We start from the raw sequence: 17,239 nt of genomic DNA, 5'->3' as shown, positions 1-17,239 counted from the left end.
ATACCGTTAATTCGTAAGTTAAACCTAACATAGTTGAACATCTTGTTTTTCACTAAACAAGAAATTTATAATAAAAGTATATGAAAATAAAATTGTTTTACAATTGATTCATATCCAACAACATACGATTAAAAAAATCCTATAATCTTTTGAAACAACACATACAATAAAAAAAAATTCTAAAATCTTTAGAAACAACTATTGATCTAGATCAGTAAACCCTGCTATATAACCAATTATGTTGACCAATAGAGTGAACATATTTATTTTATATTGAACATTTGAATGATAAACCCAGTTGAACATATTTTTTGGTGAAAAAACGAATACTTATCTAGAACCGAGACCGCTTTTCAAAGGAAAACACGCTCAACAAGGATTACAAGAAGACAGAAAAACGTGAAAACTCGCTCCTAGAAAACAACTATATAATGGAAAACTATCTAAAACTGAATCTCCTCTAACGCCCAGAAAACTTTAAAAAACACAAACCAAACAAAACGAAAACTAAATGAAAAGAGAAAGAAACAAATGAAGCGAATTCCACAAGACAAACCACAACAATCAACCTATAGGTCCCGCCCTTTTCAATTTGCCATTAACCATCTCTTTCAAAGTATTCTTGCCGGACTGATTCTCTATCTTGTAGGATAACACCGATATGCTCTCATCGGCCAAACGTGTCATTAATACATCGAAAGCCGCGAAATCTTCTGCAAACATATTTATTCTTCCGATTGCCGATGAACCGCCATCTCTTCCATCTTGAGGACCCATAAACAAGCTTTGAATTGCGTCCTCATAATTCAAATCATCGATGTTATCTTTAAGCTTATAAACGCCCGAAGTGAAAGCCTCGTTTGCCTTCATTCTCGACCTCGGATTAGCTTCACCAAGTAAACTTTTTGAGACATTTATATTCAAGACATATCATGATTTACGAAATCCTTCGCACGATGGGACCTCACAGTCGCAAATATCCACTCCGACAAATCAAAACCAATGTAGGCTTATCAACATTTGATTTTGTCATACATTTTGCCAATTCTTCCTTCTTATTCTTTTTTTCCTTTTTCAACCGATCCAAACTTACTACCAACGTGATGTTATCATCAATTGGCTCCAACACTTCATTTGGCCCATAACAATGCCCAACAACTTCATCAACAGCAACTGGGCCGTCAACAAACAGGCCTCATTCTCTGTCCCAATACCTGTGTTAACCAAGTTGTCCATCGCAACAAAATTTTGGGATTATCACCAAAAAGCCCATTCTAACCTTTTTTGCGTGAGAGCCCAAAAAAATGCCAATTTGCCCTCGCAAGGTGCCTTGCTCCCTTGCGTCATGCGTCCTTGCGACCTTGGTTTCACCTAGGAGCAAGGTGCATTGCTTCTTGCTCCCAGGTGGAAGCAAGGACGCAAGGTGCCTCTTGCGACCTTGCTTCCACTTGGGAGCAAAGAACAAGGAGCAAGGCACCTTGCTCGTTGCTCCCAGGTGAAAGCAAGGACACAAGGTGCCTCTTGCGACCTTGCTTTCACATGGGAACAATAAGGTGGAACCAAGGTCGCAAGGCACAAGGGAGCAAGGCGCCTTGCGAGGGCAAATTGGCAACAAAAAAAAAGTTTTGAGCTCTCACGCGAAAAAGGTCAAAAAATGAGCTTTTTGGTGATAATTCCCAGCATCTTCCAACACCGGCCCATTGCCAGAGACCTGATTGGGCCCATTATCAAAACCAAGGTCCACTTCCATTGACCCAACAATTATATGGTGTATAGCGTGTTAACAGCGAGCCCAATAGGGCTGTCCATCTTTGGCGTTTCATCTAGTAAGAGTCGTCAACTTTAACGACATCAGCAGCACTCTTTGCTCGTTTAACATTTTCAATAGCAACCTCAAACTGTGTCGAATAAAAAGGATGCCCTTTTTCCTTGTCTCTATCATGTTCAACAAACCCTGGAACCGTGACATCTCAACCCGTATCAATTACTTGAACCTTAACTTCCCGGAATACACATAACAATACATAACCTTTATTATGGATATATAAAGAAAAAGAATATTATTACATTTTCTTTAAAATCGACAATAAAGAATGTTGCAACATCTATTAACGTCAACAAAATTCGCTCAATCACAAAACTCTTAACTCATTCAATGTCATTCACTCTAAAAACTCTATTATACCAAACTGAATGCAATATCATATGAAAAATATCATATTTCTCAGGCTTGATATGCCATAGAAAATGTTGTTGTACCCTTTTAACTCTCTGTTGCATCACCAAATACCTCCTATCCGAAATCGACATAAGAATGTTTTTCAAATTCGGAATATCCTTCTCCAGAACAAAAACCGCAAACGACTCCCAATTCAAGATCTCAAAAAACGGGGGTACGAAGTTATCCGATATGATTACGGGAACACATTCGTGAAAAATGGCTTCCACAACTCGAGGACTATTGACTTCATAGCCTTTAGGACATATACAGTACTTGCTGGTTTTCATATAGTTGATGTAATTTTTGTTGCCTTTGGATTTCGAAAGCTTGCCGAAAATTTTCATGTAGGGATCTTTGTTTTCCCAATGTTGTAAGAGAATGGGACGAACGTCACCGTGCATTTGGCCTGCATAGAAAGCGAGAATCGAGCGTTGGGAAGCGGGTTTGCCTCCAAGTTCACGTAACGGGTTTTGAGATGAGCGAACGTAGGTTTCAGCGAGTGATACGTCTTTTCCTAATTCAAAACCTTCTCTTTTAACATCCGAATTGCATAGAGCACGTATGCTGGTATTCAAAGATCTTTTGGTTTCATCTGTTCCCTGGAAAAAATCAATTTTAGTCAGTTATACATAGAATATATAATCGAGCCTACTACAAAAGTGGACTAAAGCTCGATGTAGCCTCTATTTTCAAAATCGGATTGAGTTTGATTGTTTTACTGACCATTTTGAGCTCATCTAAACTTGAAACTATCAATTTCAGCATTACATAATTAATAATATTGCAAATATGGTTTTTTTTAGGTAAACCTATAAGATCACTCCCTAACATGGCTAACAAAATACTTATCTTAAATGCATCACATCAGCACCAAAATCTTATAACTAACTAGAACTAAACCCTCCCTATCATGGCTAAAACAATACTGCTCTTAAAGCATAAAGTCTAATTAATATTAAGTATGCAGGCCCCAGTTAGATAAGAAGTGTTGAGCTGCGGTGAATGCTATGATGGTGAGCTGGTGCCTATGGCACCATGGCTATGTTGAGCTGCGGTGAGCCATGGCGAGCAGCTATCATAGGGAGTGGTCTAAGATGGCACAAGCTCGATAAAGCTAAGAGCTTTACGAGCAAATTAGTCAAAGGCTACTTGAGTAGCTAAATCAATAATAGTCAACTTCGATAATACTCTTAGCTCAACTCAAATTACAAACATAATATATATCACATTATCATTTTCAAAACGCATATCCAAACACGTGTAAAAGACTAAAAACTTACCCAATCATGACAAGCAACGACGAAATGATCGGACCCACCAGTCCGATTCCACGAATCATATCTCCCAGCAATCAGGTGAAGATAGTCTAACAAGTGCTGTACCAAATTATCTCGACTACCGGACCCCTTCACATACAGCTTTTCTTCCAACATTAACGAGCTAAAAGGAAGGTAAAATAAATGGGCTTGTTTCGGGTCAACTGTAACAAAATGTTTACTTTCTTTCATATGTTTCATAAACCACCCCTCAGATGCATAAATTCCCGAAAGTACAGTTTGCGGTTGGTGAAATATCGGTTTGTCGCCCTCTTTGTATACGTAAACCTTAAGAATCTTTTCCATTAATTCATAGCTCCTGTATTGTGTACACGTGTCAAAAAGCAAGAAACTTGTATCTGATTAGAGTATTTAAAAAGTAAGCGGATTTTTACATACTTTTTAAACTTTGAAACGTTACGATACAGAGGAGGGTAAAGTGCAGGATCGCTGACGTCATCAGGAGCATTCTCGATCTGCCATTTTGCGTCTAGTAACTCTTGATCTACCGATGAAGTCCATAATGGTTTCTACAATAGCATAATTGCATATACACAAGTTAAAACATCATAAATAACCATTACTAAACAAAAACGCGTTTATCACAAGAACAATATAATACCATTGAACGAACTGTAGCACGATTATGCAGCATAATGTTATGCATTTCAGAGACTGTCACTACGTCACCCATTGACAGCTCGTGAACTTTTTGCACAAGAGGAACTTCTTTCACTGGTGAAATTTTCTTCGATGATGAGTCAGCAGGTGATATGGCAAGGCTTTTCTGCCATGTCACTGGCTCCTTCAAACTGGGTCCCGCACTCGGTATCTCTGTCACTGATTTATATGTACTATTATTATCATCCAAAGCCATCGAAGGAGCAATTACAGACGTCTCAACTGACTTTAATACTGGGCTTATCGAATTACTAACATTAGTCATAGACAAATTCCCGGTATGCATCTCATCTACATGATCTCCAAACACGCGAGTACCATCTTTTTCTGCGAATTCATCAGTGACATCATCCTTATTCGATTTACTTTCAATTTCAATACTTACATTGCTACCCTTCTCAAGTGAATCAACAAGCTTTGTATCATTATTAGATCCATCAAAACGGGTAAAATTGCCCAACAATTCAGGAACTTGAGATGACGGTTCAGATGGGTCGGACCCACTGACAGGCGGTTGAGTCATTCCGATAGTAAACAACGATGACGAAACATTACCATACGGAAACTCAAAATACTGAAAGATAATAACTGCAGCAAAAACAACTGCTACTAGCCATATTAATCTCTTGAATTCGAGTATATACTGAACTTCATGACCCATTGTTATACCCCACCAAAATCACAAGTACTCAAAACACATATGCAATATACCCTACCACCACTGCAAAACCACAAATCGATATTATTACATACGCTTTTTCTCGTAAAACGAAATATGATCCGTACTGCTAATTGTATGTAAGATGCATACCGCTTGCGGTTTTGAACTAAAAACTTCAGCTCAAAACCGTGCTCGATAACGGTACACATCTTGTGTGTTGCTAGCAGTACGGATCATATATCCTTGTAAAAACTAACTATTGATCATATAATCAAACCTTTACATAAATGTATCACAGAATACATATAAACAAAATTACATACATAAACATTGAATTTTCACCCTCTATCAACTATAACTATAACTATAACTATAACTAATTCATTCATTTTCATTTTTCAATTTATATAAAAACAAAATAGAATCAGTATCTAGCTTGAGTGTCAAACTGGTGTACTTAATATTACGTAATTAAATAGCTATAGCTAAAATTAGTAAAAGAAACATACAATAAACATTGAACAACTTACTCAATAACTAAAATCCAACTAAAAAATTACAAAATTAAATCTACATGCATACGCAATCCTAAATCAAAAAACACGGCAATTAAAATATTCAACGAAATAAAAATTACCTCAACCGAATTGCGATTTTTTACGAGCATCAATCGGTAAAAACAGAGTATTTGAAGAAATTAAAGTGACTAATATAATCAGTCAAACTAATTGATAACAAATTCAGAAGTATAATTGCGTAGATTTGTACGTATTCTTCATCGATCGAAGCGAAAAACATTGAAATTGAAAATAAAAATAAATGTATTCACAGTATTTGCATGAGGATTCATTAACGATTGAAAAATTGGGAATTAATTACCTGAGAGAGTGAAACGTGGTTGAATTTGTGAGGTTTAATGCCAGATGTTTCAATGGCGGCACACGGAATGTATGTATGTAGTTATTTTAAGGTTGGTTAGCTGATATTTTGCTTTGATTCAGTAACGATGCATGATTCTTTCCTTATATATACGGAGTACTACGGAGTAACAGTTTATTACTATTAACATTTTTATTTTTATTTTAGTTTTTTTTTTTTACATTATCATTATCATTATCATTATTATTAATTATTAATTATTACAGTATTAAAATTAAAATTTGTTGTTGTAAGAATTACAGTACAAATTTTGACGGTGAACTTTTTTTGAGTACTTTTTGTGAATGATCCGCGTGCTATTCACGAATTAAATTAAATTGCATATAAACTTTCCTACACGTGACTAATTCAAATTAGAAATTATATATAAATAGGTCAATTAAGTTTATCATTTTTTTAGACTATTTATGATTTATATTTGATAATTTGATTTGATAATGATTTGGTAGATCATCAAAATTTAATTTTTGTTCATTTTGTTACTTTTGTATTAAACTAGTTATCGAACCCTCGCTTTGCGCCGGGGGTTCGATTTTCAATGTATTTTATTGTGTTTAGTTTGTAAAATTATTTCGTGGCTAACGATCATGTCGTTGAAGTGCAACTCGAGTCGAACTAAAAGGTATAACCTGTCAAAGATTTAAATGTTATTTTACATCTCCGCGTTTCGCTATGAAATTGTCGACTTTTAAAAATTTAACGCAAAATCAACGTGTATGAAAAGTAACTCAAATATTTATCGTTTTTCAAAAAGCGTTCGTTTTTCCACAAATATTTATCGTTACCGGCTACGTGCCACTTGTTACCCACTTTATGCCATAAGCACCAGTTTGTTACCGGTGTTCCTTAAAGTTCTTCACCGTTGATTTGGCGTAGGGGTTATGGAATACTGGTCCACACATGTTTGAAGAATGTTTGTCGATAAAGCTTATGTGTCTAAAAATGAACTTGTATCATTTGATAATTCTGCTATTCTATATGTTATTTTACTATTTTTATATAATAGTGATTAACGAGTGTCATGTTGATTACACTAAATCCAATTTTACTTTATATTTAAATGTTTGAAAAACAAGTGAGTTGAGTCACGTTTGTTTTCTTTATTTATTTCTTTTTTACTTTATTAAAAATATAACCGTATTTGTTTTATTTATAAGTGTTGTTTAAGAAGATACATTATATGAAAGGTCGTTATTTGGAGATTAATCGATCGGGACTTTAGAAGGAGTAATTGGCAATTTGAAAATTAATCGGGGATTAAACGTACACAACTAAATATGCTTTATGATATTGTACAGTACAATCCATTAAAACATGTTTGATTGTGTTACGGCTAAAAATTGATTGTGTACAATCCATAAAAGTTATTCACAAATTTGAAAATGTTAAAGTAAGGTTATTTTAATCACTTGAATGATTGATTATTTGTTTTTGAAATAAAGATAGACATATTTTTTAATTAATTAAGTGAAAAATACATATAGATAATTTTTGTAAATTTGTGCAACTACGTATACGAAATTTACCTTTTTATCATGAAAATTTTATTTCTGCAAAAAGAATTTGGTTGCTTTTGATCTTTTACTTTTTCAAAGAGAAGAAAAGAATAATTATAAGCATTTTGTCCATCTTTTCGGTTACACTACAACTACAACTGATACCCTTTTAATCCATTTCCAGACCTCTTTTACCCATTAACTTCTCGTTTATACCTCTAGATTTTTTTTTCATGTTTTTAATTCAGCAAATTTATCCAAATATTAAAAGGAGTTCTCAATTCTTTCAATGATGGTATAAACAACTAAACAAGTCTTCACAAAAAATTCTTTCATGTATGTACACAACAAGCATGTACCGATAAATAATATGTACCGATAAATAATCTTCACAAAATGTTGCTAGTAATCACAAGTCTTCAATCTCAACAAATAAATTAAATAAGAATAATGTCGCATGATAACTTGGAATGTTGAGTAATCATAGCAGCAAGTTAATTACGGAGTATCTCATCTCTAAACAAATAGTTTGATTAATTTTATACTATTAGTTAAATGTACCACCTGACTGGAAGCGAAAGAACGGCCAAACGGAGCAACGAAGATCGGCGAGAAGAGATCGAGGGAAGTCGACTTCAGGAACAAAGAAGTAATCGTGATAAAAGGGGCTAGGTTTTTTAAATGGTTTTTTAATACTTAGTATTTTCCTTACTCGAAAAAGTAAAAGCTAAATTAAAGGGATGTACATTAGTTAGGTATATATTGGTATATATTTCTGAAGGGGCATGCGTTTTGTAAATAAGATTCATAGACACGTGTTTGGTCAAAAATTCTCATATATTCACTAATAAACATTTTACAAATACTTTCAAAGTTAAAAATTGACTGGCACCATATAATTAGGTGACAAGTAAATATGACGGAAATTTTCACAAAATAACCTAGTTAAACCATGTATTGATGTGTAAAATTTAAGTTATAAATTATGAATAGAAATGTACCAAAATAAACACTAACAGACAACTAGACAAGTGTATCTAATCGTATAGTAGTACTGTAAATGGTGATATTCGAAGTATCATCTACAAAACAATATAAATGCAATTCAAGATTGTAAACTAAAATGTAACTAAATTAGTAAATATATATTAAAAAAGAAAAAGAAAAAAAAAAGCAAGTAATAACTTGGGGGAGGGGTGCCATTTAACGGTTAGGAAATCAAAATGATGGTAATAAAGTAAACGACAACATTTTTCTGTTTTTCAATTAACAAAAGTAAGCAAAGCAATTAAGATAGTTTTGAAATCAAATTAAACACAAATGTTCATCTACATCTTTTACTCTCGATATTGGTGATTTGTAATAAAAAATCTGATTAATTGACTACGTATGTGACATACGGTTGGTTCATCAAGAGTACTCTTGCGCACTCAAACTAGATTACACGCTGCAAGTGTCATTGTCACCTAAGACCTCTCTATTTGTAACCGACTATATCAACTAGTTCAAAGACTCAAATTGTGACATATTTTCATAGACATCAATAATCGAGCAAACTTTCATCGAGCACAATTCACCCTTGTATCAACTATTAGAAAAACTTAATTAGTCTCTTTGGTCTAGATAAACGCTTAATTTTTTTTAACGGCGAATTTGCATCAGTGAATCATTTATTTCAACGACCCTCATCATTTGCATCCACACACGCTAGAAGGAAACTCCTCCCCGTGTTGCTTGGCAACTAATCGCGGGACCTGGGTTGCTTGACAACTAATCATAGGAAATTGGAGAGAAAACCTTCCGCCCCCAGGAATTGAACCCGGGTTGCTTGACAACTAATCGCGGGCCCTTCCACAATGAGGCATGATACCATTGAAGCAAACGTTCGTTGGTAGATAAACGCTTAATTACACAACCCAAAATAATCAATTAAAATGGTTGCAATAGACTCCAATAAACGTCACTAAATCGGACAATCACAATCACCAATAAACAACTCCAATGAGTTTCATTCTACTAGACAATCACAAATATCAATTAAGTTGAACAAAAAACATCACAAGAATCGTTCTTTTATTCAAACTTCAAACTATCATATGAAGTACAATTAATCACAAAATTAGACATCCAACATCTTGATTATTAGTCTAGATAAGCATAAATAACTTAGCCAACAACCATGTTCAAAGACAAAATCAAACCAAAATTAATAGTATAAATCATTGTATTTGACAAAAAAAATCAACCCAATCAAAGTAGTAATCTTGACTGTTGATGAGATCAATGCTTGTTTCTGGAATGATTGAATCGTTTATATGATCATGTATATCTAAAAATCAACCAAATTTGCGTATATTCTCTTTAAAACGGCCAAATAAAAAGTAATTTCTTTCAAGAGCAATATTAGGGTAAAATACAGACTACACCCTGTCAGTAAAATAGGTTACCGGGAGGCAAATATCGCAACCGCAAAGTTCACAAAACTCAAATCTCGCAACCGCGAGCTAAATCTCCCGACCACGAGGTTGCCAGATTTCATTTTTCACTATCTTTTTCACTATCTTTTTCACTTTCCTTCGAAGTGCGAGAAACTCTCGTAAAGAACCTCGCGATTGCGAGCAAAAAATCTCACGATTACGAGGCCCAGAATATCATTCTGGCCTGGAAAAAGTCTGAAATGCTAATTTCGATCCCTGACTCGAAACGAGACTCATTAGTACTCAAATAACGTTGTGACAACCAGAATGTGATATAAAGTGGGTGTGCCATCCACGAATCTTCCTTGCTGTTTAGGAAAGCAGCATAACAATCATAAGTGCTGAAGTCGGCTATTCTTGTTATCTAGAATAGAATGCCCAAGTGAAAGGAGGGTCGTGGTGATAGTCCCAGGTGACTCAGTATGGTTTTTCGCGTACTTGGCTTTGGCCCCAAGTGGCTCTCATGTTTTGGTTGTAGCCCCAAAAAGTCTCCAATGATTACGGGTTAACCGTTGTTTAGGCGACAAAATGTGTCATCCACAGCAAATTCTTGGTTTTAGGATTACGACACGGTACAAGTATCAAGCTCTGACAAAAGCACTCCGGGTTAAAAGGAGTAAGATGAGCAAGACACCGGAGTTTGTGAATTGTGTAGTGTGTCTTCCACTGCTAACATGGTAATGGATAGCGACATAGATAATTGACTAACTCGATAAACTACCTTCCGAATGAAAAGGAAGGTGATGGGAAAGCAATAGTAAAAGTGAGGTGTGCGTGTCAACCACTGCTAACCTAGTAACGGATAGCGACACGAACCAGTTAACTTGCTCGGTAAACTACTTTCCGAGTGAAAAGGAAAGCGATGAACAAGAAACTGTTAACACTCAAATATAATTTAAGTGACCTATGTAAGAGTTGGATTTCCGCTCAGGTTATCGTAATAATTTTGGATTAAATCCGTGAGCGTCATGCTTAAGAATCGGGTGAGGTGTTCGGGCGCGTACACCACCTTTGTGAGAATTAGTGAAGACCGACCATAGTAGTTTTCGGTCTGGCACATTGTCTGGTTTCTGGCCATGTTGTGCAACCACCGCTCTCACGGTTGAACACCCGATTTGGTTCCGATGACCTACATATGAATCCCAGTGAATTCGTAGGATTTTCGATCAAATGTAATGAACATTGAACAAGAGACATCACATGAAATAAAGCTACGGTGGGTGGCGCGTACACTATCTTTGTTAGGAGAGAGAGTGCAATCAAGCCTCATGAAAGAGCAGGTTAAGGCTTGTTTTTGATCAAAACCTATACACTGCCCCACAAAGATACATGAAACAATCTTCATGCAAAATAAGTTATAATAGTTCTATAACACGCTCAAATATGCAATGAAATGACTGATATTATGAATAAATATTAAAATATATGACTAAAATGAGCAATATCATGTACATTGACTAAAATTAACCACTCTCCCAAAATAACATGTAAAGGAACCTTTCCGACCCGTTTGTAGTTTAGAGTTACGAAGATTAATCCCATAAGTTAAACTAAGCTTTTAAGTTACTGGAAAGTTTCTGTTCTTTTGCAGATTATGAGACATTCTATTAAGAGTAACAGGGAATGTTCATATTATTAACCCTTTAAAATTTTGTACAATCGTTTGTAAACATTTACAAATCCAGGTTACCAATATTTAGCCACTTTCATATCTCATCTCAACAAGTAAATTGTACAAATTATCACAGTTTATGATTTAAGCCTACAATATTCGAAAGAACGATTCACTAGACAGACCACTAGCAAGATCCGATCAAACATGGTTCAAACTTGATTCTAAGGAACTTCTCTCACGGTTCGTAAACCATTGAATGGTCCTTTTAGCCATTGGCAACCAAACTCGATATAACTTTTCGTCTTCCCCACTACTGGACCAATGTAAACTTCTAGTTTCTCTATATCTCTAGACGTTTGTAATCTCCGACATTGATCTCTTCTCAATACCTTCAAACTCCCCAGTTTTCGTAAAGGTAGGAATGTCAGAAGTCGAAACTGATGTTTCGCCACTATCTACAGTTTTACCAACCTTCAACTCATATAATCTTCTTCTATCCATATCTTCCTTAATCTTCATGACTTGTTCGATATCTACTTCAAACTTCCCACTACAAGAAGGCGAAAAACGCTTGCTTGACACCTCATTAAGCATTTTTGAGTTCAAAAACATCAAATCTGAGGAATTGACATCGCTCCATCGGTTTTTGCAAACAATATCGGATACAATGATCTTATGTTTGAACTTATCTAACAACTTTTGATCTCCATATTGAATCAAAACATCATCTTTTGGACTTTTTGCAAAGTTCCTCAATGATCTAGACGAACCATCTTGCTCCCTCTTAACAAAGATTTCAAGATTAGTAAAACCGTCGTCTTCAGGATACCTCAAACTATTCGTGCAAGTGAAGTTAGTGACATCCGATATATCAAATTTATATCGACAGAGAGGACAAGTAGAGTGACTCTCTAACCATTCATCGATGCATTTCATATGAAACGCGTGCCTACACTTTGGCAACAACCTTAAAACCTCAGAATCTTCAAACTTCGACAAACAAACCACACATTCAAGCCCTTCTTTAGATCCCTTAAGCGACGAGAATCTGAAGAAGGGTAAAGATTCAATGGCTTTTTTGTCGATTCCAGAAAACCTTGACCTGGACCTAACCATTCCTACTGGGGTTTGGAGAATTACATCCGATCGACAAAACTTCATGCAAGCGAGTATGAGAAACGTTAAACAAAACATAGTGCATAGAACCCCGATGATGATAAGAACGCTAGGATGAACAACATGCACGGCATCCTGGTCCGTATCAGATGAACTTTGTTGAGCAAAAACATTGGAGAACAAGATGATGAAAAACACAAAGATCAAGAAAAGGAATTTGATAAAACATTTGGGATTCATTCAAAAGATTTGGAGCTCTTGAGTATTGTTTTTGTTAAGTCTTGCAAATTGGTTTGTTCATCTTATTAAATGTCCTGTTAGTGGTCTCTTTCAAGAAACTATAATTTAGTGCAAGTTTAGCATCAACGGAATCAATTTTAATTGCATGGTCCATAAGTTAGTGACTTCATATTTTGTTTTATTGTTGGCGGCCTTTGTCTCTCTAAATTTGTCTTTATGGCACCATATGCATCCAATTAATGTATTTTCACAAATAGCATGCATTTTATATTGATTTTCAGACAACAATGGTCGTTACTTGTTTAAGGTATTGACAATTTCATAATTATTACTATGAACTTATTTTATAGATACTAATAATAAATGAAAACAACTAGTAGGACATAACTTTACGTTATTAGAAGTTAATTCAAGATACGTTTTATATTGTATAGCCGGTATGACATGGACGGTTGGTCAATGAATAACGAGACGATAAACACAAAAGACCAACAAGATGATACAAAAAGTGGACAGACCAACATATATAACCTACTTACTACAAACATACTTCAAATTTTGAAAGAAAAAAAAAACCACATTTTCTCGCATAACAGAAATTTAGTGTATGATTTTTTTTTTAATATACAAATTTTTAAATATCTTTTTTAAAGGACAATAGAGCCCGGACTAGAAATCTATCTCAAAATAAAGAAAAAAAACAAATTGATTAATACTCCAAAAAAAGAAGAAGATGCATTTCGTTACATCCTTCCCTATTAATTAAGTTGGTCAAGCAACAAAATTCTTAACCCTGACTTCGAGTCCCGTCGTGGACAAAATGGGCGTATTTGCCGTGAAAAAAAAAAAAAAAAAAAAAAACTCTAACCCATACACATTACATAAGACAGGTAAACCAAAACAAGCCCAATATAACAAAAATATTTGAAGGGGTCAAACGGGTTCACTTCCTACCTTTAAAAACTTAACAGAGGCAATGGCAGAGTACGTTCAGTACCAGATTCTCAACGGGGTTGATATGATCTAAATTGCTACTATCCCTCAGCTTAAAACCCATTATGCCCGGTGTCGGTTGATTGCCTCAAAACATTAGATTGAACAGAATAAGCACTACTTAAGATTCATGTCAATATTCCAAACTATAGCCGCACAAACAAATTACACATCCAATGATGATGATTTTGTGATTACCTGAAACGTACAATGCTTCCACCTCTATCGTATTGATTAAAGTAGTTGTTTGCTCTGTTCAGAACAAAACGACATACAGAAAGTATGATCAACCAGCTTTAGATGAATCGTTGCTGCCTTTTAACTTTAAACTGTTTCTGAGAAATTCGGACAACTCGGCAGCAGCAGCACGTCCCAGCTTCAAACAGCTGAAGTAATCGTCCACTGTAAAAAAACAAGAAAAATGATTACTTAAGAAGAAATTAAATAGAAAATAATAATAATTTGAACAAATAAACATTAAATACCTGCCATTACGCCATGTGTTACAGATGTAATAATCCCGTGTTCCACTACCTCACCTCTCGACCCTTCCGGAAGAACAGAAACTACCGAATTTGGAAATACTAAATATACAAATGCCTTCACTTTCTGCATTTAGATAAAAAGTTATTTTGCATTTCGAAAGGCATAAAAAGCATCCAGGTCAACCATGTTTCTCAATTCGGGTACTCGCCTTTTTTATTTATTTTATGTCTCTGACTTCTTTTTACAACCAACTAGATATTCTTTAGGTACCTTTTGAAGCATCTCACAGCAAAAAAAAAAAAAGAGAGAGAGAAATATAGGAAAAAATGATTTGGATCATTGTGGCGCTATATTTTTATGTTTTGTATGCATCAAAAGATATTTTTCAAATCAATCTTTTGAAACAGCAAAACTTATATGACATACCTTACAATTTTTGAAATAATTATAAAAGCACGATATTTTGGTGATATAAAAACTACAACACCTCAAACTGACAAAAAAATGTTGAGTACCCAAAATCAGTAGCTTGACAATAGAAAATTACACGAACCTGTTCTTCCAACTTGCTAGGGTCGAGTAAAATACTGCCACTTTCAGCCATACAACAACATATTGCAACTACAAAAACCATTAAATCCAAAATGGTAAATCCATGAAATTACCAGTACAAATAACTACGGATGTTAGTAATTTGTTTTCTTACCAGCAAGATGTTTTAAGGGGATCCCTGCATCTACAAGAGCAGCACAAGCTGCATTTACCGCACACGGAAAAAGCTAAAAAAAAGTGTGTCAAGAAAAATAACAAACATTTAAAATCAAATGAGTAAATTACAACCATAAAGGATACAGCGCCATCATCATTCACAACCTGCATCAAAATAATAACTTTTAAAGTTGGATATGAAGTTACATACAGCGAAGTTCAAGATAGTGTCATCATGAACATTATATAGTTTGTTTCACATAACCAACAATATATATGAAATGTAAAAAGGATCAAGGGTTAACTGGTCTACCTGTATTACAACTGATGTTGTTGTATTAGGATGAACATTCAAAAGACAAATGCTCTGCAGTGTTTTTTTTAATACCATCTCATACTCCCTCTCAGGTTTTCCTAAATTATCAAGACAACGCAAACAAAATACAACATAATCAATTAAGCATAACCTCGGCTAAAAGATTCAGATAGTTTACAACTATATTCATATTTATATAATACTTTACATACTAGCATCATGAAAAAAAACATCAAACATCAAAATACACACTAACCAATTTGCCCGGTTTTTGGCTTCCAAATGACTTCAATACACGCCTTTTCAGGGTTTTCGTTTTTCTTCGTTCCAGCTTTCGGTCCATACACTGCAGCAATCACCTTCGTTTCACCTATTAAAAAAAAACAACAAAGAAAATTTAATAAACAACAAACAAAACAAAGAGTAAGTCTTTCGAAAGCTTAAATAATGGCAAAATAATCGATACCATTTTACTTATGCATAAAAATACCACAAGGGGGTAGTTGCTTTTGATTATTTAATAAATATTTAACCTTTTACCTTTTCTAATAATAATCAACAATATAAATACAGTACATACTTAGAGCACTCGGAGTCGAATCACTCAGCGACTCCGTGTAGGCAACGTTGAATGGTTGCGCTTTTTGTTTGAAAAAAGTGAAATACATCCGTTTCAGATATATTACAATAAAAATTATTATCTTTTAAATACTTATTTTCATCTATAAACAATACATACATCTATATACAAATCAACTCATTCTTCGAACTCACACATCACTACATACCACATGAACATGAACTTGCACATCTACGTTGTTCTATATTATTTTATTAATTTATTTTTGTTATTGAAAATATAGTAAATAATAGTATAAAAAACAAATTAAATATTAAATGACAGATAAATTAGACAGTGAACTATTTTCCCGATTTTGCCTTCAGTGTTAAATTTAAGTGTCTTGAAAGACACTGAAATTAGACACTGAGTCCAGTCTTTTGACTCCTACTCCTAGTGCTCTTATTCGTTGTACTCTAATAATATGCTGTGCAAATAAACAACCTGATACAAATCCCCAACACTACAAAAATCCATATATACTGTAACAAATAAAAAAACAAAAAAAAGTAAAGAAATGGAAAAAGAACAAATATATTATATAAATAATGTATAAAAAACCTTGAGCCCAAGTAGCAGAGCCATGAGCACGGTGAAGTATGCCACGTGTACAAGCCACAGGTCTCCGTTGATTATGTGTCCGTCCATCCTCCCTCTCAACTTCCATAATCTCCAGAAAATTCAAATTCTCAATTTAGGGTTTATGCTTTACAGGCAAATCCTATTTTATTAGACGGATTAAAACAATAGACTATAATTTATATTTATACATATGAAAAAAAATTATGATATAGTGAAATATAAAGCGTTACATACCGTAGAAAATACAGAACAGCGACGGCGAAAATAGGCGACGGCCGGCGGTGGTGATTTGTTAACCGGAGGGTTTACAGGGTTTTTTTTTGTATCTTTTTGTTTCGGATACTTCTTTAAATTTTGCATAGGTAAATTAGGCTAGACGGGCTATAAGTCTAGCCCAATGGGTTAGATTTTTAAGGAATGTAATAAGTTGTTGGGATTATTACCAAAAAGTCCATTTTTTGAAATTTTTTTGTGTGAGAGCCCAAATTTTTTTTTTTTTTTTTTTTTTTGGCCAATTTGTCCTCGCAAGGAGCAAGGTGTCTTGCTCCCTTGCGCCTTGCGACCTTGCTCCCAGGTGAAACCAAGGTCGTAAAGACGCAAAGCGCAAGGGAGCAAGGCACTTTGCTCCTTGCGAGGGCAAATTGAGAATTTTTTTAAGGGTTTCACGCAAAAAAGGTCAAAAAATAGGCTTTTTGGTGATAATCTCTAAGTTGTTGGGCACAAATAGAGATGGAAAAAACTGATTATTATCGTTTTCCGGTAAAAAAATGTTA

At 34.6% G+C, this 17,239-nt stretch overlaps 3 protein-coding genes and 1 pseudogene across 3 annotated transcripts; 1 reads left to right on the top strand and 3 right to left on the bottom strand.

Annotated features, from left to right (window-relative positions):
• The first annotated feature begins 2,193 nt into the window (after window positions 1–2,193).
• Window positions 2,194–2,434, top strand: LOC139844394 (uncharacterized; annotated as a pseudogene).
• Window positions 2,435–2,561: 127 nt separating this feature from the next.
• Window positions 2,562–4,879, bottom strand: LOC139842171 (probable glycosyltransferase At5g25310). Its single transcript, XM_071832342.1, has 5 exons — window positions 4,160–4,879; window positions 3,937–4,067; window positions 3,502–3,856; window positions 2,728–2,820; window positions 2,562–2,627 (listed from the first exon to the last, which is right to left on the bottom strand). Exons 1-5 carry the CDS (start codon window positions 4,877–4,879, stop codon window positions 2,562–2,564), a joined length of 1,365 nt encoding a protein of 454 aa, XP_071688443.1.
• A 6,561-nt stretch (window positions 4,880–11,440) lies between these two features.
• LOC139844393 (putative RING-H2 finger protein ATL12) lies at window positions 11,441–12,997 on the bottom strand. The gene has a single exon (XM_071834610.1). It carries the CDS (start codon window positions 12,760–12,762, stop codon window positions 11,755–11,757), a length of 1,008 nt encoding a protein of 335 aa, XP_071690711.1. The 5' UTR covers window positions 12,763–12,997; the 3' UTR covers window positions 11,441–11,754.
• Window positions 12,998–13,856: 859 nt separating this feature from the next.
• Window positions 13,857–16,812, bottom strand: LOC139844392 (exosome complex exonuclease RRP46 homolog). Its single transcript, XM_071834609.1, has 9 exons — window positions 16,701–16,812; window positions 16,446–16,605; window positions 15,522–15,635; window positions 15,263–15,363; window positions 15,094–15,114; window positions 14,948–15,020; window positions 14,795–14,862; window positions 14,241–14,364; window positions 13,857–14,157 (listed from the first exon to the last, which is right to left on the bottom strand). The coding sequence occupies exons 2-9, from the start codon at window positions 16,549–16,551 to the stop codon at window positions 14,042–14,044; spliced, it is 723 nt and encodes a 240-aa protein (XP_071690710.1). The 5' UTR covers window positions 16,552–16,605; window positions 16,701–16,812; the 3' UTR covers window positions 13,857–14,041.
• Between the last annotated feature and the right edge of the window lie 427 nt (window positions 16,813–17,239).

The sequence above is a fragment of the Rutidosis leptorrhynchoides genome, chromosome 4, assembly GCF_046630445.1.
Source record: "Rutidosis leptorrhynchoides isolate AG116_Rl617_1_P2 chromosome 4, CSIRO_AGI_Rlap_v1, whole genome shotgun sequence".
Lineage (NCBI taxonomy): Eukaryota > Viridiplantae > Streptophyta > Magnoliopsida > Asterales > Asteraceae > Rutidosis > Rutidosis leptorrhynchoides.
This window is presented reverse-complemented; position numbering and strand designations above follow the sequence as displayed.